At 48.4% G+C, this 20,861-nt stretch overlaps 1 protein-coding gene across 1 annotated transcript in view; it reads right to left on the reverse strand.

Annotated features, from left to right (window-relative positions):
* Tspear (thrombospondin type laminin G domain and EAR repeats) overlaps positions 1 to 20,861 on the reverse strand; it is a 159,851-nt gene that overhangs the window by 9,546 nt on the left and 129,444 nt on the right. Inside the window, exons 3-9 of the mRNA XM_075979853.1 lie at positions 19,555 to 19,793; positions 18,235 to 18,325; positions 16,563 to 16,719; positions 15,374 to 15,505; positions 14,511 to 14,737; positions 13,551 to 13,737; positions 10,944 to 11,173 (exon numbers count right to left, since the gene is read on the reverse strand). Coding sequence (XP_075835968.1) covers positions 10,944 to 11,173; positions 13,551 to 13,737; positions 14,511 to 14,737; positions 15,374 to 15,505; positions 16,563 to 16,719; positions 18,235 to 18,325; positions 19,555 to 19,793 — 1,263 coding nt within the window. The remainder of the gene's footprint in view (positions 1 to 10,943; positions 11,174 to 13,550; positions 13,738 to 14,510; positions 14,738 to 15,373; positions 15,506 to 16,562; positions 16,720 to 18,234; positions 18,326 to 19,554; positions 19,794 to 20,861) is intronic.

The raw sequence follows: 20,861 nt of genomic DNA on the forward strand, positions 1-20,861 counted from the left end.
TTTCCCCTTTAAATAAATATCACCCTATTAATCATAATCCCAAATTGGCATTGTTTGTGACTTACGCCTTCATTTGGCGCCCAACGTTTGGTTTTAGAACCTCTCCCGGCTCGCAGCCGCGAGTTCGGCTTGGCGGCCGGAAGTTCGGCTTGGCGGCCGGAAGTTCGGCTTGGCGGCCGCAAGTTCGGCTTGGCGGGCGCTTGTTCGGCTTGGCGGGAGCCCTTGCTTCCTCAGCTGCTGCCTGTGGATTTAAACTCCACAGGCCCGCGTAGTCTCTGCCCGCGTGATTTGCTCTTTTCTGAGTCGTTTTCAAATCTCCCTTGCAAGCACAGCTCTTAAGTGGCGCGAACCAGAGCACGGGGTTGCTGAAAGCAACCCCTCAGGGTGACTCTGTCACGTGGAGGCATAAGTAGCTTCCAGATTGCTCTTCTCTACCCCTGGATTCTGGTTTCTGGTTCCATCTCTGGAATTGATTTAATTACATTTACTTTGTTGAGCAACTTACATTTTCCAGTTTTTAACAAATACTAGGCGGACTCTGAAACAGGACCGTGTTTTCGTCGAGACTTGGCAACAGCGCCACCTGCTGGATAATAGGTAATATGGCAGTTCCCGTTTCCAACGCGAATTTTACTGTTCTGGTTACCAATACAATGGGTTATATCATGCAAGGTTTATATGACTATGGGGATAACTTAATTTACTGGTTACTAGGTTTTAGTATTCTTTTGCATATTCTATCATTTAGGAAGATCATGGCACTCCTAAGAACCATACAATCTTTACTAGAAACTCATGCAGGTCAGGAGATTAAGGATTCAAAAGAGACAATAATAAAAAGACTTGAAATGATTGAAGAAATGATTGGAGCTGGTGAACAGAGTAATAAGGCACAAGGACAGGATACAATGCCAACACCAGCTATTAGAACTGGCTTACCAAAGGTTTTAGCAGCATACCCTATACTTAATTCTGACAAAGCGTCAACTTCTAAAGGCTCAAAGGGAGTCAGAGAAGCTAGATGGACGCCAATAGCAATGAATGATCTAAAAGAAATTAAGCAAGCTATTGTTAATTTTGGCTTGCACTCTGCATACGTAAAGGAAATGATAAGGACTTGGGCTTCTAATGCTAGAGCTACCCCCCATGATTTCCATCAGTTAGTGTCTGCAGTTTTAGATAATGGACCTTCCTTGATGTTTGGAATTTATTTCAGAGAAGAATCCAAACATATGGAACAGCAAGGAAGAGCAAAAGGTATTGAGGTTTCCCAAGATCAAATTCTTGGTGCAGGAGAATATGCTGATCCACAGGTCCAAGCTCTTTATGATGATGAAGTACTGTGTCTATGTCACCAAGCAGCTTTAAATGCTTGGAATAGGATACAAGATCCAGCAAAAAGGGTTGAATCATATACCAGAATTAGGCAGGGACAGAGAGAACCCTTTATTGACTTTTTGCAAAGATTAATTAAGGCTCTGGACATAGGGGTAACAGACCCAGAAGCTAGACGAATACTTCTTGAATCTCTAGCTTTTGAGAATGCAAACATAGAATGCAAAAAGATAATTGGGCCTTTAAAGTCTAGATCAGCACCTATGGATGAATGGATTCAGCATACGATGAATGTTGAGACGTTTAGCTATAACGATGAATCTTGGGTAGGAGAAGCGATTTCCACAGCAATGAGGAGACATCAAACTGCCAGGTGTTTTAATTGTGGTAAATTAGGACATCTGAAAAGGGATTGCAGGCACAGAATTTCTAGGAATATTATCTCCTCTGGGAATGACAAAGATAGGAGACCTAGGCCTTCAGGTATATGTAGGAGATGCGGTAAAGGCCGACATTGGTCCAATGAATGCAGGTCAACAACAGACAAACAAGGCAACCCGATACCGTCGGGAAACTCCTTGAGGGGCCTCTCGCAGGCCCCCAAGCCAACAGTGGCCCAGTCATTCCCAGTCACAGTGGAGAACGTGCCTCACCAAGAAAATTAAAAGCTCCAATTTCTGCTGTAAAAAGTAATACTGGTCTAAATGATGAAATCCATGTGGAGGATGAGTCAAAAAAACCAGTTGGACAGAGTAAACGTATATTTTGGCAGACTTCTATTAATGATCAAAGACCAAAGCTAAGAGTCTGTATAAATGGCACTTTTATTGAAGGCTTATTAGACACAGGTGCGGATGTAAGTATCATTACCCCAGAATCTTGGCATCCGAATTGGCCTCTTCAAGAGGTAGATGTTCAGTTCCTGGGAATTGGAACCCTATCTCGTGTAAAACAAAGCACAAGATGGGTTGAATGCATAGGGCCCGAAGGGCAAATAGGAAGACTAAGGCCATATATAGCCAATATTGCCATAAATTTATGGGGCCGTGACCTGCTACAGCAATGGAATACCCAGATTAACATTCCTGTAGTTCCAGGAACTCATAATTCTGGGAAGTATATGATGAGGTATTATGGAAAAAGGTCACTAGCCATTCAGGCTGTACAAGAACATACAGCAAATACCAAACCTTTAGAGGTACCAACAGCCCTACCTTTAAAATGGCTAACTGAGAAGCCAATATGGATCAAACAGTGGCCTCTAGCTGAAGATAAACTACAGGCATTGGAACAGCTGGTGCAGGAGCAACTAGATGCTCACCACATTGAAGAATCAACCAGCCCTTGGAATTCTCCTGTGTTTGTTGTAAAAAAGAAATCTGGTAAATGGAGAATGGTGACAGATCTAAGAGCTGTCAACAAAGTAATTCAACCTATGGGCTCACTACAATCTGGAATTCCTTTGCCTTCTCTGTTACCAAAAGGATGGCCTCTTATAGTTATTGATTTGAAAGATTGTTTTTTCACTATACCGTTACAAGAAAAGGATAGAGAAAAATTTGCCTTTACAGTGCCTACTTATAATAATTCTCAGCCCAATAGGAGATATCAATGGACTGTCCTCCCACAGGGTATGCTCAATAGTCCTACACTGTGCCAATATTTTGTAAGTAAGCCATTGGAAATAATTCGTAAACAATTCCCCAAGTCCATTATTTATCATTACATGGATGACATCTTGTTATCTGATTCAAATAAAGATACTTTAGAAAGGATGTTTGAAGAAGTAAAGAAAGTCTTGCCTAGGTGGGGATTACAAATTGCCCCTGAAAAGATTCAAAGAGGAAACTCTATTAATTACCTAGGTTACAGAATAGGGTTAGAGAAAATTAAAACGCAAAAGGCACAAATTAGGAGAGACCGCTTAAAGACTCTTAATGACTTCCAAAGATTGTTAGGAGACATTTCCAGTCTACGACCAGCTGTTGGGATAACACCTGATCTAATAGTTCATTTAAACAAAACCTTAGATGGTGATAAAGATTTGAATAGTCCAAGAGAACTGACAGCTGAAGCAGAAAAGGAACTGACAATGATTGAGGAAAAATTACAGGAGGCACATGTGGATAGGGTGAACCCAAATCTTAGCTGCATCCTAGTCATATTGCCTTCCAGAATTTCTCCTACAGGGATTCTAATGCAGAGGGAAGATATTATTTTAGAGTGGATATTTATACCTAATAAACCAAGTAAAAAATTAAAAACTTATGTGGAAAAAGTCTCTGAATTAATTATAAAAGGTAAGCTGAGACTTCGTCAACTAGCAGGTATAGACCCAGCAGAAATTATAGTGCCTTTTACTACTGAAGAAATAAAAAAGTTATGGGAAGACAATGAACCGTGGCAAAGAGCTTGTGCTAATTTTTTGGGAGAAATTAATAGCAACTATCCCAAAAGTGGTAGACTTAACCTCATAAAAAGAACTTCTTGGATTCTTCCTAGAATTGTACGTGATGCTCCAATAACTGGAGCCCGTACGTTCTATACTGATGCAAATAAATCAGGGAAAGCAGGTTACAAGTCAGATGAATTGAGTAAGGTGGAACAAAGCCCTTATAATTCTGTCCAGAAGGCAGAATTATATGCCATTCTTATGGTGCTAAGGGATTTTAAAGAACCTCTTAATATAGTTACAGATTCACAATATGCAGAAAGAGTTATCTTGCATATTGAAACCGCTGAATTTATACCAGATGACACAGAGTTGACTTCATTGTTTATCCAGGTACAAGACATAATCAGGAACAGGCTTTGTCCGATGTACATAACACACATCCGTTCCCATACAGGTCTGCCTGGTCCTCTAGCCCAAGGCAATGCTGAGATTGATCAATTATTGATTGGAAGTGTGTTGCAGGCCTCAGAATTTCATAAGAAGCATCATGTCAATAGTAAAGGCCTAAAGAAAGAATTTTCCATTACTTGGCAACAAGCTAAGGACATTATAAAGAGATGTCCTACTTGTTCTTTCTATAATCAAACACCGTTGCCTGCAGGGAGTAACCCAAAGGGCACTAAGAGAAATGAAATCTGGCAGATGGATGTGTTCCACTTTATGGAATTTGGTAAATTAAAATATGTACACCACACCATAGACACGTATTCAGGTTTTCAATGGGCTACTGCCCTGAGCTCAGAAAAGGCTGATTCAGTAATCACACATTTATTGGAAGTTATGGCCATCATGGGTATACCTGCACAAATAAAGACAGACAATGGTCCAGCATATGTATCTAAGAAAATGAAACGCTTTTTTGATTATTATAATATAAAACACATTACAGGTATACCAAATAATCCTACAGGTCAGGCAGTTATAGAAAGATCAAATCGTACTATAAAGGATATGCTGAACAAACAGAAAGGGACCGAAAATACCCCCAGAAATAGATTACATAATGCTTTATTAACCTTGAATTTCCTTAACGCTAATGAGAAAGGAACGACAGCAGCAGAAAGACATTGGATAATGGAAAAGTCTGCTGAACTAAATCAACCGATTTATTTCAAAGATGTGCTGACCTCTCAGTGGAAGCCAGGAGATGTGCTACGTTGGGGAAGGGGTTTTGCTCTTGTTTCCACAGGAGAAGAAAAATTGTGGATACCATCAAAATTAATAAAGTTTCGATTTGAAGAAGAGAAACCTCTTGGAAAGGAGAAATGACAACTCATCCACAATGATTATATTCATACAGGTGGTAAGAAAAACATATAGAATGGGGGCAGGGTTCTGTTCTTATCTCCACAGGAAAACACTCATCTTTGAGAAATTCAAGGGACCCTGGATGTTTGGATACTGACAGATGGAAAAATACCTGCCCGATAGGAAATATCAAGAAAACTGAATGGGCTGTGTAAGTAATATTAAACCATATTTCTAAATTTATAAAGCTGGTTTTGAAGTTGGACTCTGGCTCAGTCCCTCTCCAATTCCAAGCCTGTTAGTAAGAGAAAAACCCAGAGTTTCTGGAGTTTCTGTCTCATGTCAAGAGCCATGATGTGGGACAGAAAGAAATATGAGTTTAGAAAACATCTTTGCTTTTCTTCATATCTATCATACTTTTCATTGAATATATCTATCATGTCTTTCATTGAATATATATATATATATATGTCTATATGATTAATGCTTAAGTTTTTCATAATGAACAATGAGTTTTTCCTGAAGTGACATTTGAAGTTTCCAGGAAGAAGATGGGGCCCCATAACAACAACTCCACCTGGTTGATATGACGTCATGATACTGATAGCGCTACAACAAGACCTGCTTTGGGTACCAGCTGCACAAGACAGTTCCAACTTGGTTAGCTGAAATGGTGCACATCTTATACAACATTTTGGCCAGACCTGCACAAAATACTCAGAGACTATTGGCAATATTAAAAGACTTGATCTTGAAATTTAACCATCATTTTACTTTCACAGGATCCCCCAGAAAGAACGTCGCCCCCATGACAGCTGGAAGTAATTCTAGAGGACGACGTCCCCTCTCCCAGTAAAGTTTGCCCTTGGGTTTAGGGACATCATTTAGGGGTTGATTATAATTAGTATACGATTGAGGGTTGGGGGAGGAATTTTATAAGCTCAGGGATCATTTTGAAAAAAAAAAAAAAAAAAAAAAAAAAAAAAAAAAAAAGAGGGATGATGGGATAATAGATTTGTAATTGTGAGTTACTGTTGTTAGACAAATATATTGATATAGATTCTTGTATATTGATGCAAAGTTAAATTGTATTGACTATTGTATGCATTCATGTTTCTACCTCTGTTTAAAACATTTTTATGTATTGACATATATTGTATATATTTACCATATTGCTGTGTACATTTCTACCTCTGATTAAGATACTTATATAATGTTTGTGTATTGATATATATTTACCTACTGCAATGTATATTTGTACATTGTTTATATTTGGAGGTCATTGTCCTCATTTGTTTCACAGTTGTTTATTGTCTTAATCTTTAAGTTAGATAGATATTGAGAATTATATAGACTAATAGTCATCTAAGTTTGTCATTTATAATTAGACTAATCAGGTTCTTTAGATATATAGAGATTATACTCAGTATAGATAGATAGTCTTCAACTTCTTCAAAGAGCTGTAGAAAATGGCCTTTAATCTAACTCAGAGTTTTGTGGTAGTGAGACACAATTGCTCCTGGCAACACCACTCTATTCCCGAGAGAATGTTGAGCACCAAAGACACTCCACCTGGAGCCTTTCCTTTTGGCAGAACTGGCCTTGGGGCAAAGAAATGCCCATACCTCAACCACTGACAAAGATACAAAGCGTGCATCAATGGATAAAACAGGGCTGTCTTATCCTGCCAAGACAGGGTAAGATAGTTTTGAAAAGTTGCTTGCCTTTGAAAATGGTGTGTCAGTTATGTTAGGCCTTAGCCAAAGTTGGTTGCTTCAACGCTGCTAATGTGACTTTGGGTGATTGCCTAGGTAGCTAGTTGTCTCTGTGATTTGTTGCATGTTTTGGAAGTTGTTTTACTGAACTTCCTAATTAACCAGGTAACATTATTTCCCTTCTCAGATCTTCGATGGGGTTGAAGACTATATAGATGTAGTTACTTTTCTCTCATGACTTGGCCAAGTTATTTATTATACAAGACCTAAGCTAGTTAGAATAGGATATTTGTACTTATTGTATATAATTTCATAGTAGGTTTAGAACTCTCTTATTTAAACAGAAGGGGGAGGTGTTACGGGAGGTCCTCCCACTCCTCCAGCCTATCGCCGCTGAGATACCAGCCCCTTGGGGTGTGGTCTCTCTCCCTTTAAAAAAGCGGCCACTTCCCTCTCCTCGCTCTCTTCACTTCCTGCTCCGCCGGTGACTTGACTTCCTTCCTGGTTACGCAGAGGGCTGAAAGTGATCTGTAAGTTTTTTCCCCTTTAAATAAATATCACCCTATTAATCATAATCCCAAATTGGCATTGTTTGTGACTTACGCCTTCACATTCCCTCTCTCTTTCTGCCAGAGGAATTCCCCCAGAGAGCTGCCTGCTGTCCAGACATTGGGTGTGTGCCGCTCGTACCTTGGCAGGATAATGGCACTTCCAGGAGCTGCTGCCAGGAGCACCTGGCATCCCACAGCTCCCATTAGGGTGGGCAGGCAGTCAGCCATCAGTGGATTAGCGCTGAACAATAGAGACTCTGGGACTGGCTTTGATGGGGAAAGAATGAGCGTGCTTCTGTGGTCTAGGAGTGCCAGGAGAGGAGGGAAGGCCAATGCATGGCCGGGCTTCCCTAGCTGCTTGGGGAAGGCAGTCAATCAGACCCCTTGCTATGGGCAGTCAGCTCAGGCGGGCACTTGAGGCTACAGGAAGATGTACTCCTGAGATCCCTGGGCACAACACATTCCCTGGCCAACTCCTAGTGGCCCCCCACTTCTGGGCTCTTGTCTGACCACAGAGCTATCCCCCAATTCCAAGGACTTCCCAATCTGCAAGGGCCATAGCCAGTTTCAGTCTCAGTGAATGCAGAAGTCATAGGCATGTGGAGGTGTTTACAAAGCCCAGAGCAGCCTCTTCCGAGGGCAGCCCAGGTACCGCTTACCCTTGAGGGATGCTTTCACACCAGACTTACCTCACAGACAAGGAAACCAAGGCAGGGAGGCATGCTTGGGGCCAGGCCTCGAGGTGTCCATGATTGGGCATGCGTTCATGCACAAACACATTCACGCGCACATGCAAGTATCTGGGAGCCATGGTCCTGCCCTTCAGGATCCACAGAGCATCCTACTGACATCGTGTCTGATGATGTCATTATCTGCTCCTGCTGACCAGGTAGCTGCTGCTGTTCTTGCCCTGGTCTCACATACCTTACTGACAGTTCCCAAACCATAGAACATGGAGGCTGCTAGGCCAAAGTTTTTAGCAAACTTAGAAGCAAAATCCCACCTGCGTGGTCATGCCAGCTCTGAGGCTTGTGTGACTGGCCCGTCTGCTTTCCACCTGCTGGTGGTAGTGTGTTGTTTGTTTGTTTGTTTGGTTTGGTTTGGTTTGGTTTTCAGAGCTGGATGTTGAACCCAGGGCCTGTGTATGCTACTTTACCACTGGGATGTACCCTAGGCTAATCCCCAGAGCACACTTTGATTGCAAGGCCTACTTTAGAACCCTCCAGGCAAGCACACAGAAAGCTAACGTCCTGGCCTTGTTGTCTTCTGGGATTGGTGAGCTGGGGCAAAGGACTGGAGATGCTAAGAATTTGCCTGACACTGTCACCTGTTGGTGCTCCGAGGCCCAGAGTGAATATTTGGAGACAGGGAGGGTCTCCCCCTTGTCCTTGGTACATAAATGGCAGTATTGGTGGCTGCAAGCTCTTGGGTACGGTGGGTAGGGGGTCGACTTCATGGAGAAGGAAGTGTGTAGAGGAAACAACACGGGCACAGGGGGCCTCAACAGTGTTAAGGTGAGCCTGTGTGAGCATGTATGCATGTGGACACACATGTGTAAGTGTGTTTGTGTGGGGTCTCTCCTGCCCTTTCTGATGCCCAGGCAGAATATGGGAGGCGGGTTGTCATTTCTGTCTCCCGTGTCTCTGTGGGCCTTGCTGTTCTTGTTTCCCACCAGCCCAGGCTTCATGCCACACCCCATCTCCACTCCATTGGCTCCCCGAACAGTATCTCTGGCTTCACCCCTCACCAGTCCTGAACTCAAGGTTTCTTCCATGCTTAACCTCTGCCCTTCTCTAGCCCCAGGGAACCCAAGACTCAGCCTGTGAACCCTCTTCTGGTGTCTGCTTCAACTCCCACTAGGAGAATATGTCACCCAGTTTCGTGGGTGTCTGTCAGCATCCCCTGCTAGGCCACTCCTGCTGAACTAGGAAGCTATTGACTCATGGCTGCTATGGCTTGAATATGGCTGTCTCCACAAACTCACATGGAGGCTTCGAACCTGGGAAGACAAGGTCTGTCTGGCCTGTCTGGGCCATGAGCTAGGTGAGTGTCCTTGCTGTTGAAGACAGGTTAGAGGTCATGAGAGCATGCTGGTAGGCATTGTGGTGGCCCTCCTGCTGCGTCCCTGTGACCTGCACCCCCCCCCCCTTTCTGCTTTGAGTGGAGGCAGCATTTTGCTCTCGCCAAAAGCAAGGCGGAGGCACGCCCATGCTCTTGAGTGCCCCACCTCCAGACCAGAGCCAAACAAACTTTGTTTATAAGTTACCCCAGCTCAGGTATTCTGCTGAAGCAATAGCAAATGGACCAAGGGCCCAAACATGGGAGTCTGTGCCTCTGCTCTAAGAGGAAGGCTCTGGAATTTCTGATGTGAGGCTTGAGAGACCAGAAGGTGTGGCTAAGGAATACACCCTTAAAGCATCCCCTGCCCCACCTCTCTGCACCCCCACCCCGGCAGCCAGTCTCTGTTCACCCAGCCCTGGTCTCTAACTAAGATCCCTTATGCCTGAAGCCGTCCTTTGAACCACAGGACTTACCCATGGTACCCTGGGAGTGCCTGCCCTATGAATGGGAGTCCCTGCACTACAGACCCTTCCAGAAAGGCATGCCCTGAAGAGGTGGGTGTGTCCCCACAGCTTGCAGCTACATTCAGAGCCTGCAGCTTAGTTAGCTTCAAAGCTGACTTTCGTGACATCGCAGAATGCAAACGGTAAACGTATTAAGACATCTCCAGGGCTGAAAGGATTTAAGCAAAAGAAGAGAAACTATTGGCAAAGCATGAAAGTAGACTTCTGTGGGTTCTGAGGAGTCAGGAAGATGTGGGGGGAAACTGCTGGTAAGCACCGCCTGCAGCTCGGGCAGGGCTGAGCCAGTCCACCCTATTGGTGTCTTCCCCCATGATACCCTGGTGGTTTCAAGCTGCTTCTGCCTCTGTGCCCTCGGCTGTTCTGTTCCAGCTGTGCCCCTCCCTCCCCTCCTTCAGCAGAATCACTCCTGGGGTTCTCCTCCTCTACAGAACACAGCCTGGGCTGCCCTGGGCTCAGGGTTTTGCTTTGACCCTGTGCTAACTGCAGAGCGACTGCTGGCCTCCGGCTGTGCCTTTGCCCTCCACTAAGGTCACTGCTGGAAGCTCTGCTATTCTTGGCAAAGCTATGGCTATGCAGTGCAGCTCACACGAACAGACTGTGACAGGAAACGGTAGGTGACACAAAACTAAGTACTCAGAAATCTTGCCAGCAGGGGTGGTGGGACCAGCCAAGGGGCTTCAAAGTCAAAGGAGAATCAATACTATGTTTGGCCCCTCCCAAACCCTTCTGCCCTGGTCACAGCCAGCTACCTTGCTACACCAGACCTGGAGACCTGGAGACCCACAGACACTGATCAGAGCAGGGGAATTGTGGCCTCTGGAGAGATCTGCGATGAGCACTCAGGGTACCCTCCTCAACAGCCCAAACTCAACCCGCACCCAGGGTTTCCTCAGGAGCGCTGGAGGACCCAAACCACCCAGGAAGATGTAGCATGCAGAAGGGACAGGCACTTGGACATAGTGTCAGGGCCACACTAAGCTGTCGTTCACAGAGCCCTGACTCTCTGGGGCCCCGCTGCAGATTGGGCATCTACCAGAGACCTCGGGCTTCTTACCAGGAATGACTGGAAAAGCTGGAAGGCACCCACGAGCCAGATGTACAGGTGGGAGTGCACCTGGGTGGAGGTGCCATTGAAGGTGTTGGCCACCACCAGGAAGGAGTAGGGCCCCACGGTGAAGAACTCCCAGTCGTAGGCACCGGATGTGGCGATAGACTGATTGGCTTCAAAGAGCTGGCTGCTGGGGTTCCACCTGTAGATCACGCTGTCGATGTTGTGGTTGTCTCCTGGAAGCAAGGTCAGTGCTGGGGGAGAGGGGCTGCTCCCTAGAATTTATAGCTGCTTTACCCCACCCCTCAGGCGACCTCTGCTGCCCAGCAAAGGGGCTTGCATGCCCGCTGTTCCCAGAAGAAAAAGCCTGCGGGTGGGTCCAAATGGCCCGCAGGCCAGCAGTGGCCTTCCACCATTTAAGCCCTCCTCACCTCCTGCCTTGGCCTTCTCCTGTCTTAAAAGGCCAGGCTTTCTCACAACCCTCTCTTTGTCTGAACTGTCTTCCCCATGGTGTCCCTGCAAGTCTTCCATGGATACTGCTCTCCAGGTGTTTCTCTCTCATCATGCTCTCCAGAAGCCCTCCCTGGTGATGCTCTCTGGAGGCCGTCCCCTCCCCGTGGTGCTCTCTGGAGGTCCCCCCATGGTGCTCCCTGGAGGCCCCCCATGGTGCTCCCTAGAGGCCCTCCCTGGTGGTACTCTCTGGAGACGCCCCTGTGGAGCTCTCTGGAGGTCCTCCCCCGTGGTGCTCTCTGGAGCCTCCCCCCGTGGTGCTCTTTAGAGAGCTCCCCCCGTGGTGCTCTCCAGAGGTCCCCCTGTGGTGCTCTCTGGAGGCCCTTTCCCATGATACTCCTTGGATGCATCTTCTGTGGTATCCCCTGGAGGCCCTCCCCTGTGATCCTCTCTTCATGGTGCTCCCTAGAGGAAGTCCAGAGGCTCCTCTCTCATGCTCCTTTCTAGAAGGTCTTCCGTCCCTGTCTCCCTCCCCAGTGCCTGCTGGAGCACTCACCCTGAGGGGTACTCTGTTGTAAGGGGTCTTGGGCTTCCCTAGATCCCGAGTGCAAAGGCTGGTACTTCATCCCCAGGCTGCCTGGTGTGCTTCACACTTGGGTGGATCCTGGACCGTGAAGTCTCCCAAGAGATGACTCAGAGTAACCCTATAGCCACACCCTGACACAGTCCATCCTTGGAGTTCCAGGATTGAGAAGACTTGGCTACCATCATGGCAAAAGCCAGATTTCCTGGCCCTTGCGGGCAGTGCCACCTGCCATCCTCTCTGACATTATGGAGTCTGTGCCAGGATGCTGAGTTTGCTCTCAGGGAAGCAGTGGTGGGGGTGGCCAGGATGCTGAGCTTGCTCTCAGGGAAGCAGTGGTGGGGGTGGCCAGGATGCTGAGCTTGCTCTCAGGGAAGCAGTGGTGGGGGTGGCCAGGATGCTGAGCTTGCTCTCAGGGAAGCAGTGGTGGGGGTGGCCAGGATGCTGAGCTTGCTCTCAAGGAAGCAGTGGTGGGGGTGGCCAGGATGCTGAGCTTGCTCTCAGGGAAGCAGTGGTAGGGGTGGCCAGGATGCTGAGCTTGCTCTCAGGGAAGCAGTGGTGGGGGTGGCTTCCAAACTGGCTCCCTCTGTACCACACACCCATGACATTAATGCTGTTTCTGCAGCCTTGGCTTATGGTCACCATGCCACCTGCTAGCTGTGATGATTCCTCAAAATTAGGAGGGAAGTTGTTGGATAAAGTCCACACTGGGACTCGGTGGCTTCTCTGGTGGTCAGGAACCATGTGGTTTCCCTGCCCTCCTAACCTAGGTGAACCACAGCCGTGTTGGGATTTAAGTGGACTACCCCTGAACACACGTTTCAGGGCTAAGATGCATGCAATGGGCCATGCATGACTTAGTGTTTGTGTGTGGGTGCACACGTGTGTGTGTGGGGGTGTGTGTGAATGCATATGTATGTGTGTCTCGCCCATGTGGAGGCTAGAGGCCAGTCTCCAGTGTCCTCAGGGACATTGTCCACCTTGTCTTTTTGAGATAATGTCTCTAAGTGGCCTGGGAATTGCCAGTCAGGTTATACTGGCTGCCGTGGGATCCTCTGCCCCTAGTGCTGAGATTATAAAGGCAGGTTTAGCTATTTTTTTTAAAGATTTATTTATTATGTATACAGCGTTTTCCCTACATATATGCTGCAGACCAGAAGAGGGCACCAGATCTCATTACAGATGGTTGTGAACCACCATGTGGTTGCTGGGAATTGAACTCAGGACCTCTGGAAGAGCAGTCAGTGCTCTTAACCTCTGAGCCATCTCTCCAGCCCCAGGTTTAGCTATTTTTATTACATCCTGGGTATCAAACTCAGACTCTCATGCTTTGAAGACAAGCACTTTACTGACAGAGCCATTTCCCAGCCCTAACTTAATATATTTTTTAAATTTTTTTTATGTTTTTAATCGAGTTATACATTTTCCCTTATTCCCCTTCCTTCCTCTCCTTTCCCCTTCCACCCTTCCCCCTGCCCCCTCACACTCCCAATTTACTATTTTTTATGAGATGAAAATTCACCCTTGCGTACAAACTATGGAATGGTTTCCTTCCAGGTCAAAGGTCATGTGCACCCTACCTTCTCTGTGGTTGGCTACCACCAGGAAGTGCTCTCCATCCACTATAAAGGCCTCCCAGTCCCGGGCACTGTGGGTGGCGATCCTCTGGTAGAGGGTGAACTTCAACTTTCTGGGGCTCCACTTGTAGATGACCGAGAACTCTTGACCCCTTTCGTTTGGCCCAAAGTTGGCCACAGCCAGGAAGATCTGGAAGAGAAGTGTTACCTTGTGTTGGCACCAGACCAGGAGCCCAGTCTGCAGGATTCTGGTCCTCGGCATCTCTCCCACACGCACAGGGAAAGGTATGGGACAGACCGAATAAACACCAAAGTGCTGATAACCGGACACGCCAGGCCCTATGTTGCATGGTTGTATGGCTCTCCCAGGGACAGAAAGCATGGGTTTCAGTTACGTTCAATGTGTGTGTATTGACCATATGCAAATGAGAGCATGCATTCCCTCAGGGACAAAATGTTTTCTTCCCTCGGTTTTCTGTTTTCCAATATTTCTTGAATACTAAAATATCCACCCCACCCCTTTTCAGATGTCACTAGGAAAAGAAACCAACTGATAACACATCAGCCATTCTGAACTTGGACACAGTGTGTCCCAATCGGGAGGCAGCAGGCTTTACCTATTATCCCCAGTGTCTGGCCTGAGCGCTCTGCTGGGCCAGAGCCCTTGCAGATAGCCACACCATGCTGTCTCCATGACAACGTCCTGCCATGCAGCTGCAGGAATTGGGAAGAGAGCATTCACTTCTCCTGCCATGGTGCCATGGTGCCATGGACTAGGCAGACTGTCAACTGGTAACACCTCTGTCTTGTGGGAAGCTGAGCAGGCTCCTTCTAGGTACACTCCTACAGCCTAAAGCCTGTGACTTCGAGCCCCACCCCACCTCAGCAACGGCTTGGAACCCTGAGAGATGCGCTGACCTGCACCTGTCAATGAGGAAGGGGACGTCACCTGTACAGACTTGCCTTTTTCCCAATGGTGAAATGTCGCCACGACTGTGCCTGGTGTGTGGCAATGTTCTGATAGGAGACAAATTTCCCATCTGTCCATTTATAGATGGCGGATCTAGCCTTCCTATTGGCTGTGGCTGCAAAGAGTCCCACGCCGGGGATGTTGAATACCTCGATGCCCAGGGTCTCTGAGTTGGTGTGCAGACTCTGGTGTTCCTCCACGTAGTCCAGCTTGGTCTTGGCTTGGAATGGGAGGATGGGGACCTAGTCAGTGTGCATAGGAATGGAGCTGGGGGTTCTCTGGGAGTGATATTTGGGACCCTGCCATGACTTGGCTCTTAGGCTGGTGGTGCTAGGGCCCTAGAATTTATGAAGGAGAATTTCCCCTGGTGCTCCATTTTATTCTCTTGGGAAAGTACCGTCAAAGGGAGGATGCTCCTGTCCACTAGGGGCTTTGAGGTCTGTATGGCCCCAGACTCAAACAGGACAAAAGGGAGGCCTGAGTGTCTGTATTGTACCCTCTTTCTGCCATTGGCTAGCAGGGAAGAGTTACTGAGAGAAGCCAGCCATATGATCCTCATGGCACACCCTGGATATACCTATTTCTAGGTTGAATACACAGAGTTGCCTCTCTTTCTGGAGTCCTGAGGACAGTTCTGGGGGATGGGCACACCTATTCTAGGGAGGAAGACAGCCTGGCTTGCCTGGGCTGTTCTGGCGGCCACCTGCTTCTGAATTTATCACTGAGGAGGCTTTCCACTCTGAAGTGGCCTTTACAGGTGGATGGGGCTTGAAGCCTTTCACGATATCCTTTTCCTAATGGGGACACAGCCAGCTGTTCTATGTGCTTAGGATGTGAATTCTGAGTCCAGCCTCACCTGTCAACACGGAGACCCACTGGCTGTCGGCACACAGGTAGAGCCCCTTTTGGGCAGCATCAAACCAGAACTGGACACCCTCTGCCTTGGTGCATGGCGGCCGGGATCCCAGGGTTACTTTCATGTCAGCTTCTGTGGGGAATATCAGACAAAAGGGTTTTGCATATCAGGATTCCTGAGATAAGGACTTTGGCAAGGGGTCCAAGCCTGGTGGTCCTATCTTTACCTTTTTACATGGCTGAAGGGAGCCCCAGGCAGCACAGGCTACTGGAGGTAGGGTGGGAAGCCCTAGAACTCCAGCCATAATGTTTCCTGTGTGGCTGGCTGACCACACCTACCTTCTACCTGGAGGGAATGTCTCTCTGTCCCTTTGAAGTCACACAATGGACCGCCTCAATAGCAACACACTGCTCTTCCCTGAGAGCCCGCCTCTTCTCAGCAGGAGGAGCTAAACTATGGGCGATGTTCTTGGGTCTGTGTTTTGGTCTCACCACTATTGGTACCAGCATTGGTCTCATGTCTGGCCTCCGGGCTTTATGGGGATAACCATCAGCACCAGGCAGCGGTGTCACACAGTAAAACCTAAATTTCTGGCATATTCAGATGGGAACTTCCTTTATTTATTATATGAGACCCATAAGCTTTGGGGGCCCAACTGTCCTTCACCTCATCTTTCCACGGAGCAGGGGTATACGGGTAGTTGGGGAGGGACTCTCAGATTCTGTACAGAAGGGGTGCGATTGTAATAAATGACTCAGCACTGCAACCCAACACTAGGACAGGGCAGATAGGAACCAGAGGAAGCACATCTAGAAGATGCCATGGTCTGGAAGGGCTGATGGGAAATGGAGTTAAGTCTTAGTGGGGGTTGGGCTGAAGTTAGGATAAGCTGGACAGAGTAGCTGGAATATAAGGGCAGTTGCTGGCCAGGGAGCCTTCCTGATGAAACCGTATCTACTACCTGCCCAGGAGACCAAGAAAGGTGATGGTCTTCCTGTAGGCTGTCCAATCAGAGTCCTTCAAGGGAGGGACAGGTTAGTGGTTCTGGCCTTTCTGATGGCCCTGTGTATCCTCCTGGCCACTGTGACACCTGCCCTTCTGTCACTGAGAGATGCACACTGGAGAGGCTGAGAAAGGAGCCTGTGCTCTCAGATGGAGCCAGGGTGGGAAACAAGCCCCGCCTACTAACCATAGGGATATTTCAGCACATCGTTAGCATCAGGCTTCTCTGTGAGCCTCTTCAGCACCCGGGGGATGGACAGCTCAGCCAGCCTGGCGTTCCTGCTGGGACATAGCCTTGGGGTGGCATCTGAGCCAGGCAGCAGAACCAGTTGCCTTATCAGGCCCTGCGAAAGGAGAAAGTGAGGTTCCACTGATATCTGCAGCTGTTGGGGACCTTGGCCCACCTGGCCCAGTGGGTCTAACCTGTAGTGTGGGAATGGGTCTGCATGTGGATCAGGAGTGATGGCAGGCAATTGTTTATTGTTCTTAGTAAAGAAGGGACTGTCCACATGGAACTAGAGTGACTAGGCCACGTTCCTTTTCCATCCCACCCAACTACTTTTCCATTCCTTCCTTAAATATCTACCCACCATCGATTCATTCATTCATCTATCTATCCATCCATCCCTCCACCCACCCACCCACCCATCACTCCACCCATTTATTCATCCATCCATCCACCCATCACCCATCCATCCATCCATCCATTCCTCCATCCATCCATCCACCTGTCATCCATCCACCCATCATCCATCCATCCATCATCCACCCACCCACCCATCGCTCCACCCATTTATTCATCCATCCATCCACCCATCATCCATCCATCACCCATCCATCCATCCATCATCCATCCACCCACCCATTGCTCCACCCATTTATTCATCCATCCATCCATTCACCCATCATCCATCCATCCATTCCTCCACCATCTACCCATCCATTTATCCATCCATCCATCCACCTACCCGCCCACCCATTTAGCAGTCATCCTTCTGCCCAGTCACCCATGTCTATTCATTAATAACCAATAAATTCACCTACATATTCATCCCTCTATCTATCCACTTATCCTCTCACCATCTACCCACTCATTCAAATATATATATCCACCCAGGCATCAACCCCATGCATGCATCTATCCACCTATCACTATTTACCCATGCATCCATCTATCCACCACCACCCACCAATCCATGCATACAACTATCCACCTATCTTTTCTTCCATTCAATCATAACACAAGCACATTTCCACAGAATGATCACTATGTACCAGGCATGGGTGCAGATGCCGAGGACACCACAGAGAACTGTAGCTCCTAGTTGTGAAGTAGACTTTAGATACCATCCCAGCAGAGAGTCCAGCACAGGTGATGGATGTGTGGGTGAACGGACAGATAGGTGGATGGGTGTGGGGGTAGATGGGTAGGTGAACAGAAGAGAGGATGAGTGAGTGGATGGATGTGTGGGTGGATCAGTGGATGGGTGGGTAGATGAGAGGATGAATGGGTGGTGGATGTGTGGATGGATGGATGGATGGATGGATGGCTGGATGGATGGATGGGGGTGCTGACATACATCAAGGCCAGAAAGACTGGGTTCAAGCATCAGTTTATGAGCATTTTGGGGTCAGGCTTCCATGGTAGGAGGACTTGTGAGCAGGGATCCAAGAGTCTCAGGGAAGAGTGTGTGAGAAAATAGGAAGAGCCAGTGTGAGGGTCCTGGGGTAGACTCCGCAACCCCTTTGTGTTCCTGGTTCTCATTTAGCATTGATGGCAATCTACCATCTGAAGCATGTGACAGGCTGTCCCCAGAGCCCTTGGGGAGGGCTGCTGCTGGCAGGTCCTCCACACTCACTGTGAATAGGCCTTTGGTTCTCTTCCGGCTGCCAATGAAGAACCGGGCTCCTCTTACTGATAGGGTGGGTGGGAAGGGAACGTCAGCCATTCTGAAACATGAGCGGACAGTACTAGTACCATAGAAAAGGAAGGGCATACACCCCATTTGCTTATAAAGACAGGGGTTAGGTCTCACATGAGAAACAGGCGAGCATCCTAGCGCAGCTTTAATGACAGGCTTCATAGCAATTAGAGGTCCTAGGCCTGCAGAGCAGTGCCCTCTCTGAGACAAAGGAGGACACCTTGCCCTTCTGGCTCTAGTGGCCCCAGGTTTCCCAGCTGTGGCTGCATCTCTCTACCTCCATCTCCCTTCCCATTGCATCTGAAGATGCTTGCAGCCTTTCCCTTGCCTCTGTGGTCTCTGCCACCTCATCAGAAACTGTCTCACTCAGCTGACATAATCTTGACTTGGTTTAAGACCCAGTTGGCAATTAAAGGCACATTCATAGTCCCCAGGGAAGATGAGTTGGGGCACCCAGGACTGAGGCCTTTAAAGGAATGCATAGCAAGGATACATATGAGACCTTTTTGCTACCTCGGTGAACCTCCGGGACCTTCCTCTGTATCAGGACCTTGACCCATATAACCATTGTGTTCTTTTATACAGCCCGGGAGATGATGACTACAGGTAGGAGGGAGGCACCTTGCTAGAGACCCGGGAGCCTCTGGAATGTGCTGGTTGTGATTGCTACGAAGGTTGAACTCACTGAGGAAGACATGAGAGATAGCAGGCCAAGGGAGGGACATGTGGCTGGAACCACTGCATGCGGTGACATAGCTCCTGCTTCCTCCAGCCTTAACCATCTGCTACAGGGCACCAAGCTCCAGGCCAGGGGTACCAGGTAGCCAATCCTCCACCCACAGCCCACCTCCACTCTGTGGCTAGGCATCCTGGCTCCTGAGCCCAGTCTGCAGCCTTGGAGCAGGCCTGCATTCTCAACCCAAGGCCCTCAGATCTTCCTTGGCCACAGTTGCTCCAAGTAGGCGATTTCTAGCCTCTGATTGGGCACCTCCATTTCACAGAGCTGTGTAGCTGCTCTATGACCCCTGGCCTCATAATGGAAGCCTGTCTTCCATAAGGCCCTAAGGTATTCCATAACGCACCTAAGGCATCCTCCATAGCCTGCCCCAAGTAAAGGATCTGGCAGGGCAGGGGCAGGGGTGAACTTGCCTAGGACCGCCCCCCCCCCATGGCTCAGTGGCAGAACAGTCACTGCAATGGGTTGCTCAGATGACACACAGCATGGTTAATCTCTGGCATGAACATCCTGGTACCTACATGTCCATCGGGAAGCCACAGTCCATGGTGAGGGAAAAGGATCCTTGGGACACAGCCAAGATCAGCGTGTGCCACTGGCTGTCCACGAGGCCGGGGCTCCGGAAGGACACACGGGTCTGCCAGGCACCAGCCAAGTCCTCGGTGAGAAATAGGAAGTGCAGCTGTGTGGGTGAGTACCTCAGGCCGAGCAGCAGTGTGTCCCTCTCCTCCGCCAGCAGGGAGAGCAGGTATTCATTCTTCTGTGGAGACCAGGGCCAGAGGTGGGGCAGAGCTGAAGGAAAGGGAGGAGGGAAGGACCAAGAAGGATGCGCAAGGCCAGTGGGGTGAAAGAGTTGGGAATGGAGGGGGAGAGGAGAGCAGGGCCTGGGAGGGGGTGGGGAGAGAGGGTGGGGATAGCAAGAGGGTGGGACTGAGAGGAGGAGGTGGGGCTAGTCAGGGAGTGGGAGGAGCTGATGGCACCCTACCCAGCAGCACTTTTTGGGTGAGAATTCAGTGTGACTCCCCACCCCAGCCCCCCAGCCAGCTCAGGACAAACAGCCTAGCCCATGTGCACAACAGAATGTTTTCAGCCTGTCGAGAGAAATAGGTCCTGGTCTACTCCATCATGAAGGAGCTGGGAGGACCTCACACTGAGGAAAACAAACCAGGCCAGAAGGACAGGTGCTGCACCAATCTGCTTAGCTCCCCAAAGGCTCAGATTCATGTGGACACAACAACAAGGGTGCCAGGGATTTGGGGTAGGGGTGGGGAGGGGTGTAGAGCAAGGAGCCAGGAGTTCACAGGATAGCTGATATTTGCTAGGTAGTATGTGAATGAACTCAGCACAGCCAGGATGCGCTCACAAAGATCACAGAGAGTTCTGTGATATGTGTGTTTTTTACAGTCAGCGAAGCAGAGTGCTACGGGCTATTTCTGTCCACACATCTCACCAAACCGTCCTTAGCCAAACACAGGCAGTCTGACCAGCTAACCGGTAAGTTAGCTCTGCCAACAGCTGAGTGTGTGCATGCCAATGTGTGCACACTTGCTATCTTCCTTAGCAAGGCTCTGCCCATGTGAACCTGCGTGCCAGTTCCACGCACCTGTCCTAAAGAGGGTGAAAGCCCGTGTGACCTTCAGAGTTGGCTCAACGCACAGTATTCCTTGGTCACAGTATGGGACACTTGCTCGGGTTCCTTTGGGAACAGGGGCTCTGCTTCTGTGGCTCTCACAGTGGGAAGTCTGTTTCCTGGAGACTTCCAGGAAATGATGTGGAGCTTGGGAGCTGACAGGTGACTGAGAACAAAACCCTCCCAACGATGTCCAGG

This window comes from Microtus pennsylvanicus, chromosome 7 (genome assembly GCF_037038515.1).
Source record: "Microtus pennsylvanicus isolate mMicPen1 chromosome 7, mMicPen1.hap1, whole genome shotgun sequence".
Classification (NCBI taxonomy): Eukaryota; Metazoa; Chordata; class Mammalia; order Rodentia; family Cricetidae; genus Microtus; species Microtus pennsylvanicus.